The sequence below is a fragment of the Periplaneta americana genome, chromosome 11 (assembly GCF_040183065.1).
Source record: "Periplaneta americana isolate PAMFEO1 chromosome 11, P.americana_PAMFEO1_priV1, whole genome shotgun sequence".
In the NCBI taxonomy this organism is placed as follows: domain Eukaryota; kingdom Metazoa; phylum Arthropoda; class Insecta; order Blattodea; family Blattidae; genus Periplaneta; species Periplaneta americana.
The window spans coordinates 144,002,153-144,027,660 of record NC_091127.1 but is presented as its reverse complement, the minus strand read 5'-3'; the positions used below and the strand labels follow the sequence as shown (position 1 = coordinate 144,027,660).

General features: G+C 35.6%; 2 protein-coding genes across 3 annotated transcripts in view; one reads left to right on the top strand and one right to left on the bottom strand.

The window, feature by feature from the left end:
• LOC138709386 (neurobeachin-like protein 1) overlaps nucleotides 1-25,508 on the bottom strand; it is a 686,489-nt gene that overhangs the window by 278,600 nt on the left and 382,381 nt on the right. The window lies entirely within an intron of this gene.
• Nucleotides 6,691-7,807, top strand: LOC138709383 (cuticle protein 21-like). Its single transcript, XM_069840121.1, has 2 exons — nucleotides 6,691-6,848; nucleotides 7,148-7,807. Exons 1-2 carry the CDS (start codon nucleotides 6,837-6,839, stop codon nucleotides 7,700-7,702), a joined length of 567 nt encoding a protein of 188 aa, XP_069696222.1. The 5' UTR covers nucleotides 6,691-6,836; the 3' UTR covers nucleotides 7,703-7,807.

The following is a 25,508-nucleotide window of genomic DNA, read 5'->3' as shown; positions in this document are numbered from 1 at the left end:
AGATTAGACGACTTACGACTTTCATTTCATAAGCTGGTAAGTGATGAGAATATTGTGAGGAATACATTAAGGCTCTTGAGGTTGTAAGGAGCGAAGAAAGCAACTATTTGCAAGACGGAAAAATTTTCTGGAAAAATATATAATGGCAAATTTTCTGTCTCATGTCACTATATTATGCCAATATACTTACATTAATAAATCTTTAAACCTGACATAAATAGAATATCGTCGCTTCACAGCTTGTGAACTACACTTTTAATTTCTTTCAGTAACGCTTCCAACTTGTCGATACTTGCTCTCAACGTTTTCTTAATAAACTATATGTGAATTTAAAGTCTAAGCTTAATTTATATAATTTATTAATATTAATGTTAATTTATATTGACATACAGCAAGGAAATTATTTCAGTGTAAAAACTTCGCAATGTCCTACTGCATGTAATTAATTGGAGTATATTTTCTTTAACATTTGTGTACCAATGGTCCCAATAAATTATAATGCTTGAACAATGAAAGAATAGGGTCTATTATTTAAAATAATTAGTACCTACTACGTAAAATGAAATACTGTGTTCGTTTCTTGTTGTTTCGAAATTACTGCAATATTGTTTTTCTTCAAATACTATATAAAATCATTTTAATAAATTATGCTTTACAAACCACTACTTTGTCAAGTATAACTGAGCAAGCCTAAAGTTTTTTCTATTGCAATTGTCAAATATAGACACTGATAATAACCGTGTTTTTTTCCATCTGCTAAGAGTGTTTATAATGACCAAATGCCTATTTAATCCAACCCTAGGAGCGCAGAATAGATTATTGTACACCCCTCCAGCTAAGAACTGGTAAGAGCAACCCTTGAATGATGCAGTGCGCACAGACCGGCGATCCGCGCACATAACTGCACATTTAGAGTCTCATTTCTGACATTCCTGACCTAAATTGTGAATATGAACAAGATAGTGTTCTTTGATTTTGTTTACTGTGTAGACATTTTCAAAGATTACTTGATTTATGTACTTAAATGTGTTAATATTGCATGAATGGAGCTATAAATATGGAAATTTTTCAAATCATTATAAAAATTGTTTCATACATGATAGGTAAAATCTGACTTCAGATCCTTCAACATAAGCCAACAATTATTAATCAAAATCAACCTTCGATATTAAAAGCCAAGCGCCAAAATTTAATTTCGCAACTCTGTGTAATAGACCATTGTTTTCTCTCTCGCTTAAAAACACATACCATGGTTATTCCTCCATTCTTCGCCTGTACTTAATCAGAAGTTCCATTCTAAATTGTCTTGTACGCTAGTAACATTAACGCAGAACTACCATCATGTACAGAGTAAAAGTTACATAGTTGATAGAAACGTGTAAGTGGATTATGTTATACAGGGTGTTTCCGAGGTGGTGTTACAAACTTTCAGGCATGATGGCGAAGGGCACATGTATCAATTTGAGATAAGGAATCCTGGTCCGGAAATGATCGAGTCGAAAGTTACAAGCAAAAATAGTTCTCTGGAAATGAAATAATTTTATTCCTCTGTACACCTTATTTATGTGTATTTATCTGTACATCTTACACATACTGCATTCATCTGACGTTGTTTACGTTGTCTACATACAGTATTCCATTCAGTGCGCTGTCTGAGAGATCGCGACAGGAAACTACACTAAAGCAATGCAGATAGCGTAATGTGTAACGGACATGGTCGGTCCTGATATGCATGTCTGTAGAAAGCAGTGTATGTGTACAAGTTGCAGTGTCCAGTCGATCAGTCCTAGTGAAATGGAGGAGTACACGAGAGTGGAATAAGCAGACCTGATTTTCGAATACGGATGAGCCAATGGGAACAGTAGACAAGCTCACAGATTGTATCGGGTCAGGTACCCACGTAGGAGACATCCGGCCCATACCATTTTTCCACGACTGTTCCAGAGGTTAAGGGAAGGAGGGCACGTGGTGCGAAATTACAATTCCATTTCCACACAACTATTTTTGCTTATAACTTTCGACTCAGTCATTTCCGGACCAGGGTTCCTTATCTCAAATTGATACATGTGCCCTTCGCGATCACCCCTGAAAGTTTGTAACACCACATCGGAAACACCCTGTATACTAGAGGATTGAAGATTGAGAATAATTTAGAATTTAGAAATAAACTAGTCTAAAAACCCCTCCCCACAAAAAAAAAAATAGAATACTGCTCTAACTTGGCACTCAGTTTCATTTTATTTTTAGTTAAATTATATCAAAAATATATACTTAGTTGTGGAGGATCATTACAATATAGTGAAGTTAAGTTAAAGGTTTTTATTTAATAATGTTCCATCCTGGTCAGTTAACAAGAATCCGACGCTTCGGTCGGGAAAATGGTTTTCCCATCTGTGCTGGAAACGAAGCACTGAAACATTTCCTACAACAATTCATAAGAAAAAAAAATTAACCACCAGCTCATACACAGGAGCAGTTTTTCATGGACAGACCAGTGAATCGCTTCCATGATTAAAGCGAAGGTTTATAAATATGAACATAGGAGCACTCTCGAGTCTCTTTCGCCTGAAGACACCAAGAAGTCAGAGGTATCATCTGTGATTTTAGAAATGTAACAAACTCCATATAAACACATGCTGTATAGATTGGGTTTCCGAAAGGAAACAAGCATTATAAGCTATCCACTATAAGCTTATGAGTCCCACATAGTAAATTGTACCTATATAAAGATTCAAATTTTCACATTATCCACATATAAATGTCTGAAGCCCTATTTCTTGAACGTAAAAGATTTCCATGCAAAAATTATTGAAGTCGAAAGATACATATGGATTATGTAATACGCAAGATTTCAATGTCTGAAATACTTCTTTGCGGAATTAGGCCTAAGTATGTTTGTGTTAGTCTCTTCGTATTCCATTGAGCGTTTTTTTATTGATGCCATGCTCTGCAAAACGAGCAATATGTGACAATCAATTTCAGTCACCCGATTCTCGGAAAGAAATTATAAATTATGTTTTATTTAACGACGCTCGCAACTACCGAGATTATATCAGCGTCGCCGGTGTGCCGGAAATTTGTCCCGCAGGAGTTCTTTTAGATGCCAGTAAATCTACAGACATAAGCCTGTAACATTTAAACACACTTAAATGCCATCGACCTGAGTCTGGATCGAACCCGCAACCTGGACACAGAAGGCCAGCACCCTACCGACTGCACCACCCAGGCCGATTGATAGAAATTTGACTCTTTGAGCATGGATGATCATTCACAATGTCGATTACTATCAAACTTTCCCGTTATTCTGGACTGTTTAAAACGAGAATATATAAATAAAACACAAGATTTGTTAATGTTTAATATTACGTAAACTTATTATATGTAATTTCTTAATGTGTAAATATGTCATTATACTTTTCAATCAGAAATTAGTATAATAGATATATAATTAAATTTTTCAGCACAATGTACGCGTTTCATAAGTGAATAGGCACTTAAGCTCAACAGACATAAGGAGAAATGTAAATATAGGGTAAGCGGGGCGAATAGGCCCAGCGGGCGAATCGGGTCAATTTTAGAAAATATTTAATATTAGAGCCATCGACACTGGTTTGTAAGGTGTTCCATCTCATAAGTTACTTTATAATAAATTAGAAGCTGATAGAACTGGAATCGCGCGGAAGTAGTATTTCTTTCTTTGTGAAAAATAAATTATTGTTTGCAGGAGGAAGGTGTTAAATAAGAAAATTACAGCTGTTTTTTAAATACTCCACAATATTCTTTTTATTGTACAGTGTGAATACTGTTTAGAATCTTGTTCTGTGTGAGATAATAAGTAAAACTGATACAGCGATTGTTATTTTGGTGGTGAGTGGACGTCTGCCTAATGAGTCAGTGCTGCCAACTGTTGAAATAAATCACTAAATCATTTAGGGGAATCGGTCCGCTCTGAGAACATAAAATAATTAAGTATAAATTACTAATGAATCTCTAAAAGTCTACATTTCTGTGACAATGGTATATGATTAATGACTCGCCTTTTTCGGACATTGTCCATTGTTTGATATATTAGAAATACACGACGTTTCCGGAGTTGGGTCTACTCTTCTATTCAGGTGTTTTTCATGATACTGACAGTTTTTCTTATTTTTTATTTGGAGGTGGTTAAACATTAGTCCAGTCCGGTGGTCTAGTGGTTAACGTACTGGATTAGTGTTAAAGAGTTTCAGGCTTAAATCCTTGCCTCCGCTAATCTCATGGAAATTAAAAAAAAAACTAAGAAGTGTCAGTATCACGAAAAGAGCTAAAGACGAGAGCAGATCCAAGTCTCGAAACGTCGTATATTGGGGCATTTCCAAATATACCATTCGTAAAATACAACTATGTCAATAAGGCTATAATTATGAGAAAGAAAGATTTTAATATCTGACATACCTCTTTGCAAAATTGTGTGTGTGAGTGACAGGCAAAGAGAGAGGGGGGGAGAGAGAGAGAGAGAGAGAGAGAGAGAGAGAGAGAGAGAGAGAGTCTGAATATTAATATTGCACTGGATGTCGAACTGTGATTAAAGAAATTCGGGGAAGGGAGGATATAGTTGCTGACATGAGATTTCTACCAAGAATATACAACAGCCTCTCATATATCAATCTAGATGTTAAGGAAAAGTATATAATTTAAAATTTTTAAATACAGTAAATAAGCTGTGAATCGCCCAAACATAATTGTAAAAGATAACCAAAGAATTATAAAATTCAACAGACTAAGCTAGAGAAATATCGACTTAACTGAAGGAAGAAGTATTTATTTTATTTAGTAGGTTATTTTACGACTCTTTATCAACATCTTAGGTTATTTAGCGTCTGAATGAGATGAAGGTGATAATGCAGGTGAAATGAGTCCGGGGTCCAACACCGAAAGTTACCCAGCATTTACTTATATTGGGTTGAGGGAAAACCCCAGAAAAAACCTCAACCACGTAACTTGTCCCGAACGAGAATCGAACCCGGGCCACCTGGTTTCGCGGCCAGACGCACTAACCGTTACTCCACAGGTGTGGACAAGAAGAAGTATGTGATAGTGGTTGACTAATGAGGAGAGATTTCGTTTACTGTTTCTTTAATCTTGTAACGTAAGAGAAACACGAAGAGGACGGCAGAAAGAAAAATATTTTTCGTTGCAATCAATACAACTGCACAAATCTCATTGACTGGCGTCAACGACTTGGAGGAACTCCAAGCCAAATATCTAATGTCTTAGCAGATTTAATAATAATAATAATAATAATAATAATAATAATAATAATAATAATAATAATATTATTATTATTATTATTATTAATATAATACATCATATATATAATTATATTCTTATTATTATTAATTAATAAATTGTTAATTGCCTCCCATTGTAAGTAGCCCAGAAGGACTCAGTATACTCTCCTACATTAATTTTAAAATATTAAATGTTTACATAATTTTGTTGACAGAAAATTAAAATAAATATATATGAATTATAAAGGGAAGAAAGAGATATTAAACAGAGTGAATATGATAACTCAGAATTTGGCAAGAGCGTTTCAAAACTGAAGTTATGATGTCAGTAGTAAATGTCAGTGGTAGTTCAAAAGTCTTCCTGAAGCTTTCAAAGAACTTGGGAATCACATTAAATCCAATCAATGAGGTTTGTGCAGCTGTATTGATTGCAACGAAAAATATTTTTCTTTCTGCCATCCTCTTCGTGTTTATTATTATTATTATTATTATTATTATTACAATTACTACTACTACTACTACTACTACTACTACTACTACCACTACTACTACTACTACCACCGTATTTGCTCGCGTAATATGCGCACTTTTTAATTAACTTTGGCCACTGAAAAATTGGGATGCGTAAAATATGCGGATTTTTCAAATAAGAGGTCCTGTTCTGAGTTTATCTCAATTAGTATATGTATAGATAAATATTTACGGTAGGGCTAATTTTCTATACCGGTAACTTGTCTCTACCAAGGACAAGCATTGTTAAAGTAGCGGGACTTTGGGGTTTCTTTCTGAAGCAGGTACTTCAGTTGCTGGTGAATGACCTACGATGGACTGAAGGAAGGAAAATCCCTACTACACTGAAAAAAAATATGTACGTAATCCCTACTACACTGAAAAAAATATGTACGTAAAATGTGTGCGCAAAATACACGGAGCAAAAATAAAGTTCAAAATAATCCCTTAAAAAGTAGGGTGCGCAAAATACGCGGGGGCGCAAATTACACGAGCAAATACGGTATTAATAAATTCTAAATTATTTTAAAAGTTCTTGAACAATATAATGTTAACTACTGCATCCATTATTCAGAGGTCTAAATGTAAAATGTGCAGACGGTTAAAAATGGTCACTGTCTCTCTTTTCCATAGTCATAGCGAAAATTTAAATACATCCATACCCTGTCTGGTAATACTAATTGTGTTTTGTCCCAAGACATTAAACTATTATCTCGAAGAAGGAAATTGTACCTAATCGTTTACAAATATGACTTTGGACTGATCGGTCACGATTTTAACTTCAAACTACACACAGATCGCATAACCACTACTTATAAAATCAGGTCGATACTAGAGCAAATTCTGATTTTGTAAAAACTTCTTTTATCAGCAGAACAGTGTGTGAATCGCCTTTCACACTTGGGAGGGAAGGCCGATCACTCATTCGAATTCCTAAGAGTCCGACCTAGAAGGGTCGCATGCCCAGGCGTGGCTGCGCGAGGGCGTTGCGACAGATGATGGTATAAAAACTGCGGCACCCGACCACTGGCCAGATTCGTTCCCGCAGCGTTCAGCATGGCAGCTAAGGTACGTCGTCTCAGCTTGGCGCCATGTCCACTGTACATGAGCCCCACATTAACATTAACTTGTTTCATAGCAAGAACATCTAAGATATTATTTCTCACTGTCCTTTCAGAACAGCGAAAATAAATATGTAATATCAATGTAGAACTGTGAACTATGAAAAGAAAACTATTTTCTTAAAATCGCATTAGTGTACAATATAATTTAGCAGGCAAGATATAACTCTCTTATCAAAAAATATGTTCGGAGAAATACATATTCAGCATTCCGTACTGTCTGTAACACATGTCTTCATTTTTCAGTTGTTCGTCCTCGCCGCCCTCGTGGCCGCCGCCCACGCCGGTCTCATCGGCGCCCCTGCCGTCGTCGCCCCCGGCGCTCCTCTGGCCGCCCGCGCCTATGGCGCCTATGCCGCACCCGCATATGCCGCACCCGCCTATGCCGCTAGGGTCGCCGCTCCCCTCGCTTATGCTGCTCCCGCCATCGCCAAGGTCGCTGCTCCCGTCGCCGTCGACACCGACTACGACCCCAACCCCCAGTACAGCTATGCCTACGACATCCAGGACGCTCTGACCGGTGACTCCAAGAGCCAGCAGGAGAGCCGCAGCGGAGACGTCGTCCAGGGAGCCTACAGCCTTGTGGAACCCGACGGCACTGTGCGCACCGTCGAATACACCGCTGATCCCGTCAACGGATTCAACGCCGTCGTGCACAAGACCCCCCTCGCCGCCCCCGTCGCTAAGGTCGCTGCTCCCTTGGCTTACGCCGCTCCTGTCGCTAAGGTCGCCGCTCCCCTGGCTTACGCCGCCCCCGCCGCTTATGCCGCTCCCTTCCACACCAAGGCCATCCTCGGTTAAGTCCTCATCACCACATTTCACAAAACTTAGTTATTTATAATTTCTAAAACGCATTTCCATATTGCGAAATGTAATGTCATATTAAACATATTTCTTACAACAGAATATATGCAATTTTTCTTTCAACGAAGTACCTTAACCTCATCCTTTGTCACTCCAATATGAATACGTATTGGTATGTCTCTTTCTTACGTCGATTTGTTATTTTAATTCAACTCTAAGAAATATTGCTGTACTGAACAATCCAGCTAGAAGATGATGCTCGGAGCTATTGTGTAACAGAAACAATGTTGCACAAAATGAAGATTTTTCGCAGTGGAATAAAGACAAACTAAATTTTAACAAAATCCAAGTTTATTTTTTGTCGTCAACAGTTTTAAGATGTTCCTATGCTCCTTATAAATTAAATAAGTATTTTAGTGGAATAAAGAAAGCATGGATACCACACCTGCATTCCCTGCAGTTTCCATAGATAACTATCGCACATCTCATTATGTCATTCATATTACGGAAGTGTTTAACGAAGTCTTATGCTCTAGATTGTTTCAATGCTGTATGGCTGTGAGAACAATCTACTGCTATTGAGAAAAGTATTATGCAAGGTTGAGTTATAGTAGTAGTAGTAGTAGTAGTAGTAGTAGTAGTAGTAGTAGTAGTAGTATGTCCAGAAATAGTAGAAACCTAATAGTAGTAGCAGTGGCGGCTCAACGGCCTGAATCCTTTCCCATTTTTAAGACATATTTTGAAATTGTATTAGACATGAAGAAACAATCCATCCTTGGCGTTGCCAGTGAGACTCTGGAAGAAAACTATTGTGATTATTTCTACTCACTATGGCCATATTTAGAATAACAATCTTCATATTTCTTCTGAGAAGTTGTTTTAAATTCACAGATGATTTTTTCAAAGAAATTATGAAGGTATCGTTCTCAACACGATAACTAGATAAAGCAATTTATTTAATGTCGGTATCTGTTGATTCACTCTACAACAACAGAGAATGGATTTTGCTTTGTAACAACTTTTAGGGAATCTAAACTGATTTTAAATTCCATAGTCTTAAACAATAATTCTTACTTCCTTTTAAATATATTGCATGTACAGTAATATGTAGAACTTGGTTATAGCGACCTCGTTTTGTGCGAAACCTCGCCTATAACGTCAAATATTCTGTGGTCCCAACTAATTTCCCGTAAGACATATGCTTTCCTACCTTGCCTAATACGACAAACGCATATGCGTCTACCTCGCATATAACGTCACTTTCAATCTCAGTTTGGAATAAGATTTTCTAAGAACCAAAGTATTTTAAGAAATATTTTGTTGAAATCTGACCCTGACAAATTCTTTACAGTCTCCTTCTGTCATAGACCTCTGGAATGCAGGCGGATTCTCATGAGGTATTAGATCAGTTTCGACAGGAAGTTTTCACCAAGTGCACACATTTTAATGCAGTATGGCCACTAAAAGAAGTGAGTGACGCTTTAGAAGTCATTAGAATTATGAACACGTTCTATGAACCTAGGGAAGGGAGCAGTGAAATTGCAACTGAAATTATGAACATAGAACGTAATTTAGCCCTAGAAAGTGTGTATTGGGCAAGTAGAAGACAACAGAGTAAAATGACTGATTACTTCAATTCTAAGTAAAATAGTTTGGTGAGTACCGAACAAACTGTTTTAATACAGAATACAGTATTTATAATTGTAGGCCTACGTGTATTTTATTTTTGTTCATTGTAGGCTTAAAAGTCAATACATAAATCTAAAATAAGTCTAATTAAGTTTGTTATTTTTCATTTTCCACCTCACTAGATTGATAATGTGAATCTCGGTTACTACGACACTCGTTTATAACAACATAATGTTCAAGGTCCCTTGGATGTCGTTACAACCAAGTTCTACTGTATATATATATATATATATATATATATATATATATATATATATATATATATATATATATATATACAGAGTGCGTCAGAAAGAACGAATGGATTTCACATGGCAAGAAAATTGTAAAGATTCATCAAATCAAAAATTTATTGTTATCAACATATTCACCAATACATGCAGTTTATTTATGGAAAACAACATTATCCATATGATGTCCTTGGCTTTCAATACAGGCATCGAGGCGTTTTCTGATGTTCGCCATCACTTTCACAGTCATAGCTGGTGCAATTGCCACGATTTCTTCACGAATCGCTGTCTTCAGTTCATCCAGTGTATGTGATCGATGTTTACAAACTTACGCCTTCAAATGGTCCCAAAGAAAGAAGTCACAGGGCGCGAGATCTTACCGTAGCCTCGGACAATCTCAGTGCAATAGAATTTCGTCCAGGTGATTTCTTCTTTAATGTTGAACCTGTGATACGAAATGAAGCCACCCACCGCAAAATTGTATTCCGAGTTGGAATCCTAGCGTGACATCCGATGTCGAAATGAGTCCTGAGTGGTGATCACAGACTCTTCATTTTTCAAAAATGTCTCTACGATGAAAGCACGTTGTACACCAGACCAACACCATATTCTCAACTGAAACTGCATTCTACGGCTGACCCAACAGTCGTGGTCCCCCTCACTATATCTCTCTCCTCGTTGCGTATCGATAGTTTGAAATCCATCCGTTCTTTCTGACGCACCCTTTATATATCAAACACACCGCTTGAAAATTATTTCATTATTTTCTAACACACCTACCACGACATTTCCCACTCTACTATTGCATGAATCCGAATATTCGTTCCCCATGCTTAAGGCTCTGTTGTTCACTCAATCTCTTATTGAATTGAGTACCGAATCTTTGCCGGAGGTAAAAGACAGGCGGAGCGTGCTGCCGACCATACAGCCTTATTCTATTGCAGAAGTCAAGGAAGCATGAAGCCCTACCACCATACCCTGCAAGCACCTTATTGGCGCATACACGCGAAACCTTTACCTATCTTCCTATCTGCACAGTAAATAGTTTTCTTTCCATGTGGCTTGTAAATAGTAGTTCAAGAAAATTAATTAAAAGAGAAGTAAAATTGGTAATACGATAGATATAAAAAATTGTTGCGGACATGTAATCGGGAGGGAGGGAGAGAGTAAAAGAGTGAGTGAGTGAGTGAGTGAGTGAGTGAGTGAGTGAGTGAGTGAGTGAGTGAGTGAGTGAGTGAGTGAGTGAGTGAGTGAGTGAGTGAGTGAGTGAGTGAGTGAGTGAGTGAGTGAGTGAGTGAGTGAGTGAGTGAGTGAGTGAGTGAGTTTGTGACGTTTGACAACAAAGCCGTTAGTTTTCTTACACTTCAATACTTGTGCACCAAAGTATCTTCTTTCTCTACAGCTGCATATCTTTTAAGATGCTCCGTATAATATCATCTCCATGAAACCTAGTATTCTCAGCTGACTGATCTAACTTCTTTAACATTCACAGGCAACACACTTTTACGTAGAACAGGACTTTTCTGTTTTTTATGTAAATATTGTAAGGTTCTCCCAAAGTCAAGTTGCATCCTTGCCGCTACTTAGCTTCATGGTCACGAGTTACAATTTCGTCTTCAACATATTATGTCATTCTTATTATATTAGGTCAGGCATGGGCACTAAAACCTCGATCGAGTCACAGCAGACTACCCCTTAACTCCCTACTTCATTTTTCCCAGCAGAGACAGTTATGTTTCGGACTGATACGAGTAGACAGGAAGACAAGCATTTCTGAGTGGCGGATTGTGTAAGGCACGTACCATAGCTTTCGGCTCTCGCTGGTTGCCTAAATCCCCCACTGATGCATAGTGCTTTATTGTGTTGTTTCTAAAGCGGTGTATGCGAAAAGGATACGAGGAGGGTATCTTCTTTTCTTTTCTCTTCCCCTTTATGTCCAGACCTGTATTAGGTGGAGTAAGGGTATTGGTTCAACTACGATTCACAAAGACCTATAATAAGTAAACCTACGGCTAAAGTTGGAATGAAAAAGACGAATATTGCCTTTGCACAAAGCTCCGAGAGGGAAGAAAATTTAAAAAGCTACATAACACGGCGAGGAAGGCTTCCAGAAGGAAAAAAGTATTAAACAGATGAGCAAATATTGTTAAGATTAGCAGTAAAATACCCTGCAACCCATTTGATAGTACACTGAGCAGAAATAAAATTGTTAAACCATTTACTTTGAAACGTACACATTTTACTAATATAGGCCTAATTAGTGTACCATCAGAATTAGGCTTTTGGATAATCTACCCTGTCCTGGAACTTGAAAGTCTAAAAACTCATAAAATGTATCACAACTTACATAAATTGAATCCAAAAGTTACATATTTCTCCAGCTTTAGCTAATACTTCTTCAGATATACATATATATCTACTGAGATGATTACAGCAATCAGAAATGAAGAATCCACTGCAAGAATGATGGATGTTATTTGGAATACATTTTTTAGGGGAAGCAATTGAAAGTTTGAAATGCTTAGCGCTCAAACCTTAAGTGTGATTTTCCGATCATTACTGGACAATGACTATCAGTGTTAATGCCATGTAACTCTCTATGTAAATTCTATATGTTTTAAGCTATGCATTGACAGTCTTGGTTCATTTTCGACAAGAAAGTGACATCCATCATTCTTGCAGTGGACTCTTCAAATGTTAGCACGCAAAAATCAGAAATTAAAACAAAAAATCAAATAACGGATTACACTACATACAATAAGACCAAAGTAGTAGCGATGTATCTAATTAGTAAGCTCCATATTTCAAGCTCGAAATCATTATGTCCTTAACTCGAATTTTACATTATGAGTTCAAAGACAAAATGAAATGTTTGATAAGTAAAACAGTCGAATTTGGTAGGTTTGTTTTCGAAGAAATAAACTGGAATAATTTGTTTCGATTCATGAGAATTTCCATTACCATTACAGAAGTATCAAATGATTGAAATAATTACGTTATAGGTTCAAAGTGTTTTAACTTTATCTAAATAGTAGACGCGAATGTTTTGAATTCTATATTAAACACAGAGTAATAGTACTTTCATTGTACTCGTGTTATAACAAATTGGAAGTTATTTACTCCCTTGTTCGCCAAATTATGGAATATGGTGCAGTAGGTTGGGATCCATACAGACAAAACCAAATCGATTCAATAGAAAAGGTTCAACGCAAGGCAGCAAAATATGTCAAAATGGGAAAGGTACATGGTGAGGAGATAGTAAAAGACTTAGGGTGGGAATTTCTCAAATCAAGGCGACGAAAAACCAGATTCACCGCATTGTTTAAGGCACAAATGGGACACAAAGCATGGACCGACATCAATGCTAATTAGTAACACATCATACTTAGGCAGGGCAGATCATATTAGGAAGTTTAAATGGAGAAAACAAAGAACGGACGTGGCAAAATTTTCCTTTGTTAACCGCACAATAGTAGACTAGAACAGCTTACCTGCGGCAATCTTTCAGGGTGGTCCTCTCAAAATCAATACATTTAAGTAAAGGTTGAGAAGATTAGACTGAAAATGTAATTGTAGGTGCAGTGTAATTATCTACGTTGTGTCATGTAATTAATTAAGTTGATATGTAATTAATTAAGATGATATGTAATTAAGGTGATAGGTAAATAAATTAAGGTGATATGTAATTAATTAAGATATGTAATTAAATTGATATGTAATGAATTATGGTGATATGTAATTACTTAAGTTGGTAATAGTTGGGTCAAAAAGAAGTACTTATAAGTAGGTTTACTTTTGCTTATTGCAGGCGTTATTATAGAATAGTTTTTTATTTATAGTCCTAGGTTTGCAAATCAAGCTTTCAGGCATAACGCCTTGTAAACTTGATTTGAATAATTTCGAGGGAAAAAACTGTTCCGGGGCCAGGTATCGAACCCGGGACTTTTGGTTTAACGTACCATATATTTGAATATACGAGTATGTTGATGTAGTACAGGCGAAAACGCTCATAAACATCTTTTAAGATGTATTAGCAAATAATAAATTTGCAAATTGATACATCATATGATTGAGCATTTTAAATAAATTTATTATCTTGAATAGATTTATCTGAAAATCAAAATGAATTGTAAAATCACTCGATGTGTTCAGTTTGTATTGAAATGAATAGTGACATTTATATTAACTTTCAAGATTCATCACTTAAATGCTACAAATTTATGTTTACGTAGATGATGATAATAGATGGAAAGTTTCGGAAAATCTAAAGCAGGCTAGGTGCAAAGAAAACTTATAGGGCCATATTCATAGACATTCTTATTGCGGGCTTCAGGTGGATGATCAGCGAACTAACGTTTTTCGTATTCATAAACCAGTGTTAGCGATAGGCCTATGATATGATATGAATCCTGTACAAGTAATCAGTCGATCGCCGGGGCTAGTTTAACACGCTCGTAGCGCGGGCTAGCGAAATGTCTATGTATATCACCCAAAGAAACTACCGACAGAAAAACTAATACAATCGTATACCTTGAAACGACGCATTATAAATACAATGACTTTATTACAATCCTTTTTGAAAATTATAGTGCCGCCACTGATGGACCTTCGACACGCAAAGAATGTCAACAACTCTAAACAGAACTCGATCATCCCCAATAGAAGTGAAGTGAGGCTGACGTCATAGTTCCCCTACTTACGGGTTCTGCTGGCCTGACCTACACTGTCCATCATCTACTTGGGGAATTTAGTGAAGAACTGTTTTCAAAATATGGGAGGAGTGATAGTACGAGGAAGAAGAATAAAGTGTATAAGATTTGCTGATGATATGGCGTTGTTAGCAGAAGAGGAGATGATATTAAGGGATATGCTACTGGAGCTAAATGACAGCTGTGAGCAGTATGGGATGAAGATAAATGCCAACAAGACGAAGACCATGGTCATAGGAAGAAAATAAAGAAGACAAACTTGAAAATTATAAATTAGGCAGTAGAGAAAGTAGACAGCTTCAAATACTTGGGGTGTACTATAAGCAATAACATCAGCTGCTGCCAAAAGTGAAAAGGAGGATAGCAATGGCAAAGGAAGTTTTTAATAAAAAGGAGCATCTTCTGCGGACCTCTGGGAAAAGAAGAGACTAATGAAGTGCTTTGTATCGAACGTGGCATTGTATGGGGCAGAAACATTGGCATTACCATGAAGTGAGGAGAAGCGAATAGAAATATTTGAAATGTGGATATGGAGGAGATGAGAGTGTGATATTAACAGACATAACAAGAAACGAAGTTGTGTTGGAAAGAGTGGGTGAAAGAAGAATAATGCTGAAACTGACCAGGAAGAGAAAAAGGAATTGGCTAGATCACTGGCTGAAAAGGAACTGCCTCCTGAAGGATGCACTGGATGAAATGGTGAACGGGAAAAGAGTTCGGGGCAGAAGAAGATATCAGATGGTAGACGACATTACGATATAAGCTGGACCATATGCGGAGACTAAGAGAAAGTAATAAGGTAGGGAAGACTGGAGAATGCTGAGTTTGCAGTGAAAGACCTGTCCTTGGGCAGAACACTATGAATGAATGAATATATTTTAAAATCTAGAGCTCAGTGATAAATAAATAGGAGCCGCGATGAAATAGAGAAAACATTGTGAATGTCAGTCAGCTAACGTTAGCAGGCGCCGTGGTTAAGAGCGGCTAAGGTCGCTATACCGCCCTGACCTTCAATTTCAAAGCAGCAGTAAAAAGAAAATCTTGAACTGGAAGCAGTGTAACCGTGGCAGCAGGGCGGGCCTAATAAGGAAATGAGCCACTAGGCTTCTCGTTTCCCATAATCTGTTACGACATAGTGATTAACCTACATCACCGCAATCTTATGCAAGTAATTATTTAATCTATTCTATTGTCTTCTGACACAGTTCCATTAAACCGTTCTCTTAACAATTACAATTAATCTTTGAATAAAAAAAGAACCGTTCCACACTTTTTCTACTCATCAGTGAAATCTGAAACAACTTAATTTCGCTTTATCGCACCCGTCGGGTAACATATTTAGTTTTGGGCAATACTTGGTGGTACATGCCTGCAAATTTTCGGGATCAGGAATTTTCATCACCGATTTTTCGTCACCAGATGATTTTGTCACAGAGGCCTACTTATTACATTTTGCCACTGTAACATTTTGTCACCGAGTCACTTTTGTCACCACCATATTTTGTCACCAATTTAATTTCCTCATCACTATTTGCCACCACAATTTTTCCTCCCTTCGTGTCGCTTCCCTGGCTGATACCGATATAAAATGTTATTGATGAGCTAACCGCAATCTTCGATTACTTTGAGAATAATTATGACATGGATCGTAGACGTGGCAGAGGTAGGCAGCAGCCCATGTTCCCTCCAAATACATGGAATCTACCCAGAACAACAAATACTTGTGAAGCGTAGCATAGACGTCTCAATACTTTAATATGCTTGTGAATTGAATTATTCTACATGTAGAATTTTATATAGCTCAACTAGAATATGTTTTTATATTGACTTAAGGGGACATTCAACTTAAAAATTGGAGAAAAAGTGTCATAGAAATGAAAAATTAAATTTCTACACAAATTTACGCGACAGAACTAACTCAATATGCAGAATTCTTCCCCTATTCATTGAGAAGTCACAGCCAAATGCACAAAGCCAAAAAATAAAAAATGATAATAAAAAGTGTTATTGTAATTAATGATTGATTAAAAATTGAAATATTTTTTATTTTGAAAAGTATTGGATCTAATGAGCTGAGATTTTGCATGTTACTTTCCATGTGTACATTAAACTTTTTCTCCAAATTTAAAAAAAGATTGGTCAAATAGGAAAAAAGTTCCAAAATATAGTTGAGTGCCCCCTTAATCTGTTTACTATGCATTGTATATTTTTGTTTAACATTGAATGGTAGTCTGTATAGCTCAATTGATGAATTGTATATGCTGTAAATTTTAGTAGTCTGTATAGCTCAACTGATGAATTGTTTATGATTATAAATTGAATTAATCTACTTGATATTAATTGCACAAATTTGTATAGCTTAATGAAAGTATGCTACTTTGTATTGTATATATTTCTATAGTTTTGGCCGATGAATTGCATATGCTTTAAATTGAATAGTAATCTATATAGCTCTATTGATAAATTGTTTGTGTTTGTAATTTGAAGTAATTTTTATGATATGTATTATCAATTTCTGTGTATCACAACTGGTTGAATTGCGTATGCCTTAAATTTAATTAACTTAGGCCTACTGGTTTTGTATTATACATATAGCTCAACTGATGAATGATCGTTTGCGTTTATAAATTTAATAATGTGATTGGATATATATTGTATACTTTTAGTAGAGCCATCGATGTAGCTCAGTCGGCAGACTCGCTGGGGTGCTGATCCGGAGCTGCGTTCGGGCTTGGATTGGATCCCCCTTTGGTCTTCGGTTTCTGCCGAGGTTTTCCACAGCCGTGGGACTGAAGCCGGATGGGCTATAGCGAGTCGTTGGCATCAACCCCTTTGGTTAGGGTTTTCCGAGGTTTTCCCCAACCAAAAGGCAAATGCCGGGTAATATTTTGGCGAATCCTCGGACCTCACTTCATCTCACTACATCTCGCCAAAATGTAAAAAATTGCACAAAATTGTAAAAATTGTAGAAAATTACTAAATTGTAAAACTATAAAAATTTGTAAAAATTGTAATTGTAATATTGTAAAATTTTGATTTGTTCCACATCTTAAAGCTTCATTGCTCATGTAAAATTTATGGAATAAAATGAATGAATGAATGAATGAATGAATGAATGAATGAATGAATGAATGAATGAATGAATGAATGAATGAATGAATGAATGAATGAATGGGTAAATCACATCCCTACTTTTACCATGTCCTTCAATTGCTACAGGAGGAGACTGCAAGGATACATCAGGACATTGAGAAATTAGAAGCAGGTCAGTCTCCATCCAGAAAAAAAATAAGAAATACACGTTCTTAGATAACAAAACTGCACGAATTGTCCATAGATATGGAGCGTATAGAACAGAAAATAACATCCTTGGTTACGTATGTGCCATATGTCACAACTTCAGTTGGAATTTTGATTGAAATTCCATAAAACAGGTTGAATGTATGCAACTTCAAACTCCATGTTAATACAGAGCATTAAAATATTTATACAGTGATGGTTTTGGACTCACAATGAAAACAGCCTAAATGTAATTTTCTGCATTATTTTGGTAACGAAATCCCCTCAGTATAAAACAGATCACAAAATGTACATGACGAAATACCTTCAATGACAAAATCTCCTCAGTGACAAATAAACATGATGACAAACTGTATTTGATGACTAAGAAACTAATGGCGAAATATACGTGACATACTAAAACAGTAACGAAATTTCCGGTTACGAAATGTCTTAGACCCTAAATTTTCAAAGCTGTAGTGTAAGTAATATCAGCATAATTAATTCTTCATATTAATATTATATGTTCATGTTTTATATCTATATAATTCCTATCTTCGTGCCACAATTTCACAAATTTTTTAATAATTTTTTTCTCACGGTAGCTTATGGCATGGTAAAACATAATTAGCACTTAGTTTTTCAAGCTCCAATTATGTTTTGAATTAAAAATTATTAAATTTAATAATTTCAAAATTAAAAAAAATCATGCATATTAGGGAATTAAACATTTGTAGACCCAATCATACTTTACACTAACCACAAAACTGAATGCGAAATTTAAAATATTGGAATACACTGGAAAAGCAGAAAAAAGTTCAGAAAAATATGTCAATAAATGTGGGAGTAGATATATTTTGAAGGAGTGAATGTGTAGAAAAAATTTAAACTGAGAAAATAGACATCAACGTTTAAATGAATTGAATTTTTGTAATTTATAAACTACAAAAGATACATGAATTGTTTTTTGCATACTAGTTCTGGGTTTTACTGGTTTTACTTGGTACGTACATGCAAATTTTCAAAACTGTAGTTTAAGTAGTATGAGCATTATTAATTATTCATATATTAATTTCATGTTAATATTTTGATAATATAGTATAGGGAAGCATATTAATACATCCCGAAATTCTATCAGTTGGACAAATATGTAAGCTACTATCTGAAATGGGCTCTCTGTCTCAATGTGCACATAATTAGTTACAAAATTAAAACAGTTAATATCTTGTCTAGGGTTCGCTCATTCGCGGATGATTGTATGGTATACAGGGAATTAAAAAGTTATGAAGATACTACTCTTCTCCAGAATGACCTCAATAGAATAAATGATTGGGCAATTGCCAACAAAATGAAAATAAATTCTCTAAAGAGCAAAGCCATCAGCTTTACAAGGAAAAGAAATAAAATAGTCGCATCGTATACGTTAGGGTGTGAAACCATTCCGGAAGTTGACAAATGTAAATACCTCGGAATAACATTTAGCAGCGATCTCGGCTGCGGGGAACACGTTACAGTCACAGCGGGAAAAGCATGGAGAGCGTTACACTTTGTGTTGAGGGTACTAAGAAAAGGTTCTGATAAATCCAAAGAGATTGCATATAAATCACTAGTACGTCCAGTAATGGAATATGGTGCTGCATGTTGGAATCCTTACAGATTAGAACATATTAAGACACTGGAAAAGATTCAAAAACGGGCTCTCAAGTGTTGTCGGAAAAATTCACCATTAAAATGGGACACACTCACGGACAGGAGAACGCGAATTCGATTATGCGCACTGTTCAAAACATACAGAGGTGAGCCTGCCTGGAGAGAAATAAAAAATAGGTTGCAGCCGCCAAATTACTCTTCAAGGAACGACCACTCATATAAATTGAGGGAAAGAAGGCAGAGGACGGACACTGGAAAGTTTTCTTTTCTCAATCGTACTATCAGGGACTGGAATGCTTTACCTGCGGACTTACTAAAGGCTTTACCAACAACCAAAAATGTATTTAAAAATAGGCTTAAGGACTTTACTAATAGACGGTAATTATACACAGTATTTAAAGGGTGTAAATGATATGTTGTTATTGAAGTGTTGTATCAGTGAAGAATTATGTTGTGTCAGTGAAGTGTGTTGTGTCAGTGAAGTGTGTAGTGTAAGTGAAACGTGTTCCTGTCAGTGAAGTTTTATAGTTTATAGTGGCAGTGCAAAGTATTTGAACAGTGAAATGTGTCGTAGTTCCAGTGCAGTGAGTGAGTTAACAGCGAAATGAGTGTAATGTTGAAAGGTACTTGTGCAGATATGAACATATCATACTCGTGGGTTTTAGTTCGATCTTAGTTTTAAGATACAAATTAGATTTATTTCAAATGTTATTTTAAGTGATCGTTTCATTTAATTTAGGATATTCCCTGTTGTTATTATTATTATTATTATTATTATTATTATTATTATTATTATTACTATTATTATTATTGTTAGTATTAATTATTAGTATTATTATTAATTGTATTATTAATTAACAAGTTTATTATTGTCATTATTGAGTGTAATTAGTTACCACTGCCACCGGGTATATACCCATTGCAATGTGAATAAATACATACATACACAGCATTTAAATAACGCACGACTTTAAAAATGGCAGCAGAAATACCTGTTAGAAATGGAATATGAAAATGAAACTTGGTGAAATTATTCACAACAATATTTAGAATGTTTAATGTAGAAATTCAAAAATCTCCTTTTAGGTCATATATACCTATTTTTCAGTTCAGTCCCCGCTTAAGCAAAACGGGGAGTGCATTAAATTTCCAAGCCACAGATTCTCGGATTCGAGCAGCAGCAAGATCAACAGGTATTTATAGGAAATAATTAAGCTGAGTCATCATTTATAGAAGAAGAAATAAATAATGATGCTGGTGGAAGGGAAAATGGGAGAACAAACTAAAATATAGGAGAGTTAGTGTGTTTTTGCAAGAGGTCTGGGAGCTGTAGCAACAGTGTGTGATAGTTCATAGCTTGTGGGCCTCGAAAAATTTTGAAGAGAAAAAAAAACGAAATCATGACGTAACATATTAGTATTTGAGAGATGGGGGACGACGACTGAACTTTCAACTGCTTGCCACACTTCAGCACTGTCATTAGCCAAGAAACAGAGCACTACCATGAAGGTCAAGGTGCTATTCGAGCACTCGTGTCAATCATGACTCTCGGTCGGTCGTTCTTAATAAAATGCAGAGCTCTACATGATATATGCTGTGTGTCACAGGATGTATACACGAAGATTTGTAAGCTGTTGAAAGAAACTTTAAGAATGTATTTACAAAACGACGTAATGTGATTTTCGATGTTTTAAACAATTCTTGCTCTATAATTTGTTGAAGATGTCTATTTCTATGCTAATAAACCTGCACACTTTCCTCTTAAATAACAAACATTGGCTATTATGTTGAAACTGAGATAAAGGGGCAATGATGGTACGAAAATCGCAAGAGTAACCCAATTTACGAATAAGTGCTTAGACAAATTTCACTACAACTGTTACAGAACCTATAGCAAAACGAATCCGATTACGTCGATGAGAACAAGTAAGCTAAATGATTAAGTACGGTGGAGTCTACAGTGTCAAATTATTTCTTGCAAAAATTTAGTGAAATTCACTTGCTTTTATATCTCAGCTACTATAAAAGCTACTGTAAATAAACAAAACTTTTCATCTACGTAAAGATTAAATTTTTGGTCCCACATAACTTTTCTCCTCTAATAATCATTGTTACCATAACAGATATATTCTGTAGGATCAAAAATTAATTCTTCGCCCAACAGTGCATATTACTGTGGAATCCCGGTCACCACGTCACTCAGTTGAGTGCGCTCCTTGTATAATGGCAGTTGACTTAATAATTATATGTTAACATATATGTCGAACATGGAGTCAGAGGAGAGGAATTCGATTCGGTGCTGTGGATTAACTTTGGCGTAGCTCAGTAATTAGAGCACTTGGTACATAGAATCAAGGACCCGAGTTCGATCCCGTGTGCCGGAGCGAATTTTTCTCCTCTAATAAATCATTAAAACTTTTCATGCTCAATAAACGTACATCACACTTTATAAAACACTATTAAGAATATTAAAATAGCTAATAATTACTTGTAATATGATATATAATTTGCATAATATTTTTACAACTGCAAGGCATTTACATAATAAAATATACAACTAATTAAATATCTGCATGCTTCTTTACTGAAAATTTTTAAAGACCCACATCAACAACATAGTCTAGGATCTTTTAGCTATTCCTTTAAAAATATTTTTCTTTCTTAATCGTTACCTTCAATATTAAATTTTATAAAAAAATTTATTAAGAAAAATATTTCTTGAAGGAATAGGTAAAAGATTCTAGACTATGTTGTTGATGTAGGTCTTTAGAATATTTCTGTAAAAGAATCACGAAGATATTTAATTAATAAATTGTAGATTTTACTATGTAAATGCTTTACGTTTGTAAAAAATATGCAAATTTGATATTATTGTTACAAGAAATTATTAGCCATTTTAATATTCTGAATACTGTTTTATGAAGTGTAATGCGAGTATATTAAGCATGAAAATAATAATATAATATAATATAATATAATATAATATAATATAATATAATACATAATCAGTTACTTTTTGAATTTAATTATAAAACTTCAAAATCTCGACGATTAATAAATAGTCAAATTTTACTCTATAAGACTGTTAACTATTGAATAACTGTGATTTTCTTAAATTCCTTCACTTCGATGCAAAAAGAAGATAATTACGTCATAGTCAACCTTTTGTTATTCCAATTCCTAGGACTGTTTTCTTCAAGAACCCTTCGTTGCTTGTTATGTATAATACTTACAACTCTCTGTCTTTAAATTGTGATTCTCAATTAGATTTCAGTTTAACAGTTGAAAAATTTCATACAATATTAAAAAGAATTTTATTTCCTTAGATATTTAAATTATGAAGAAGTGTATTATAACGTTTTTTACTCTAATTTTTAAATAATTTTACATTATTATATTCGCATCTGGCACTATATTAACTGCAATATTATATTCTAGCATCTATTACCGGTATTTAATTTCTTTCTTTCGTTTGTGTTGTTTGTTTTGTTTTTTCTTATTATGTATTTTGTATATGTACCCATGTAAGCCACCTATAATTGGAAGCTTGCTTCTGTTGGTGGTGGATTTAAAATAAAATAAAATAAAACTTTTGTTCATTTAGCTTTTACAGTAGCTGAGATATGTAACAAAAATGAATTTCACTCAATTTTTGCTGGTAAATGGTGAACCTCTCCCTTTAATGTTATTTTGGAGAAACCATCTTACGACTAAATAGCTCATGCTTTGAATAATCACAGAGGATCACTATAGTTGGCACCAACGCCTGACACATCACGAATGGACGGCAGTTGGCAGTCAGTGACCATCTCTACAATTGAATATTCAGTACATTTCAGAAACAGAACACGTGTAAACTAACACTATTCGTCAATCTTACATCGCACAGCCGAACCTTAAAGACTACACCCTATTCGATCCTCCATTCTGCTTTATATCTTTGTATGTCCATGCGAATCATCTCATTAAATTAACGTCATATTTCACACAGACTCGTTCGAAACTGGACTATCTAATTATGAAGTTCTCTCCTTAGCAGTTACTATTACTCTATTATTACAATTTATGAATCAATCTTTTTATTGTATCCAGCTGTTTTCTACAACATAAGGTCCACTATATTGCACTATAATATTTTCAGTCTATAATATGCCATTAGGAAAGTTCAGGATAACAGAGAAGGTTTGGAATTGAACGGGTTGCATCAGCTTCTTGTCTATACGGATGACATGAATATGATAGGAGAAAATCCACAAAGGATTAGGGAAAACACGAAAATTTTACTTGAAGCAAGTAAGTGACAGGTTTGGAAGTAAATTCCGAAAAGACAAAGTGTATGATTATGTCTCGTGACCAGAATATTGTACGAAACGGAAATATAAAAATTGAAAATTCATCCTTCGAAGAAGTGGAAAAATTCAAATATCTTGGAGCAATAATAACAAATATAAATGACACTCGGGAGGAAATTAAACGCAGAATAAATATGGGAAATGCCTGTTACTCGTATTATTCGGCTGAGAAGCTTTTGTCATCTAGTCCCCTGTCAAAAAATCTTAGTTAGAATTTATAAAGCAGTTATATTACCGAAAGCAGATGGGCGCGAGAAACCACCACGTGGGACCCGTACATAGGAAGGAGAACACAAGGCAGGCCAAGAAGAAGCTGGGCAGATACATTCAAGCTGCAGCTGGGAGGGAACTGGTCAACCATCGCCCGTAACAGGAACGAGTGGAGACAAATAGTGAACAAACTCATATAGAACTAAAATTTGACAAACTCTAGTGTATCTCACACAGTGAATGTGAATGTAAATATTGTTCACGTGAAATAGCTCATCATGTGAACCACACCAACCGAGCTTCTCCTCCTGTAGGAGGCCCTAGCCCTTCATGGGACACAGTGGCTTCATTCATTCATTCATTCATTCATATATTACCGGTTGTTCTGTATGGTTGTGAAACTTGGACTCCCACTTTGAAAGAGGAACAGAGACTAAGGGTGTTTGAGAAAAAGGTTCTTAGGAAAATATTTGGGGCTGGAGGGATGAAGTTACATGAGAATAGAGAATGTTACACAACGCAGAACTGCACGCATTGTATTCTTCACCTGACATAATTAGGAACATTAAATCCAGACGTTTGAGATGGGCAGGGCATGTAGCACATATGGGCGAATCCAGAAATGCATAATTATTTATTTATTTTACTAGTAATTGTAACATACAATATAATATAAACAGAAAAACTTTAGCTCGCCCCTGAAAGAGTAGAACTCGTGCTCAGGGAAGGATTCCTGAATTTAAATTAAGAAGTATATAATACAATTTGTCTTATGTCTACTACGCAATAAGAATATATAAATTTAAATTTACAATTTTTACAAAATCCATATATAACGTTTCAAAATTAATACTAGAACCAGAGCGAGTAGAAGATCTAAACGCTCTGCTAGAACTATTACAATTACCAAGATTAGGATATTTAAATATAAATTTGTTATATATTCTTGGGCCTAAATTACTACTATGATTAAATACTGTAGCAGTGTTGCATTTTGATTTAATGGAGTGTATGGTTGGTTTTATGGAGTGTTAGTTGGGAGGTCGGAGGGAAAAAGACCTTTGCGAGACGTAGATGGGAGGATAATATTAAAATGGATTTGAGGAAGGTGGATGTGATGCTAGGGACTGAAATAACCCTGCTCAGGCGGGCTTATGTAAGGGCTGCAATGCCCCTGCAATGAACCTCTAAAAGTCATTTGTAAGTAAGTAATCGAACCGTTATCTGTACTAACCGACTTTCGAAATGACTTAATAATTTGAATCATTTTTATAGGTCTCAATGGAACAAATTAAGACATAGCATACGTTAGTTCTCTTCAGTAGTTATTGCTGCCAATATTGAACCGGTTGCTATAAGAAATTTTAGTGTTTCATGTCCTTTAAGTGGTTCATTTGCATGTATTAAGAAATGGTTCAATAATGTCGTAAACTGGATTGGACATTTATTGATCTGAGGCATTGGATAGGTGTGCGGCATTGCTGGCCTTGTAGTGACTCTGAAGTGCCATGGACCTTACTTATTAATGAAAAGGTATTTATTTGCGTGTAGTCGGAGACCTCAATTTGTCAAAGCGGGAGGGGGTTGTTAGCTTGCCTCCTTCCACTGTTTGGTATGTAGGTCAGGCTTAGATCTGACCTTGTGTACGAGATCTATTATGAGGCGGTGTAGGTTTTGTTCCGAA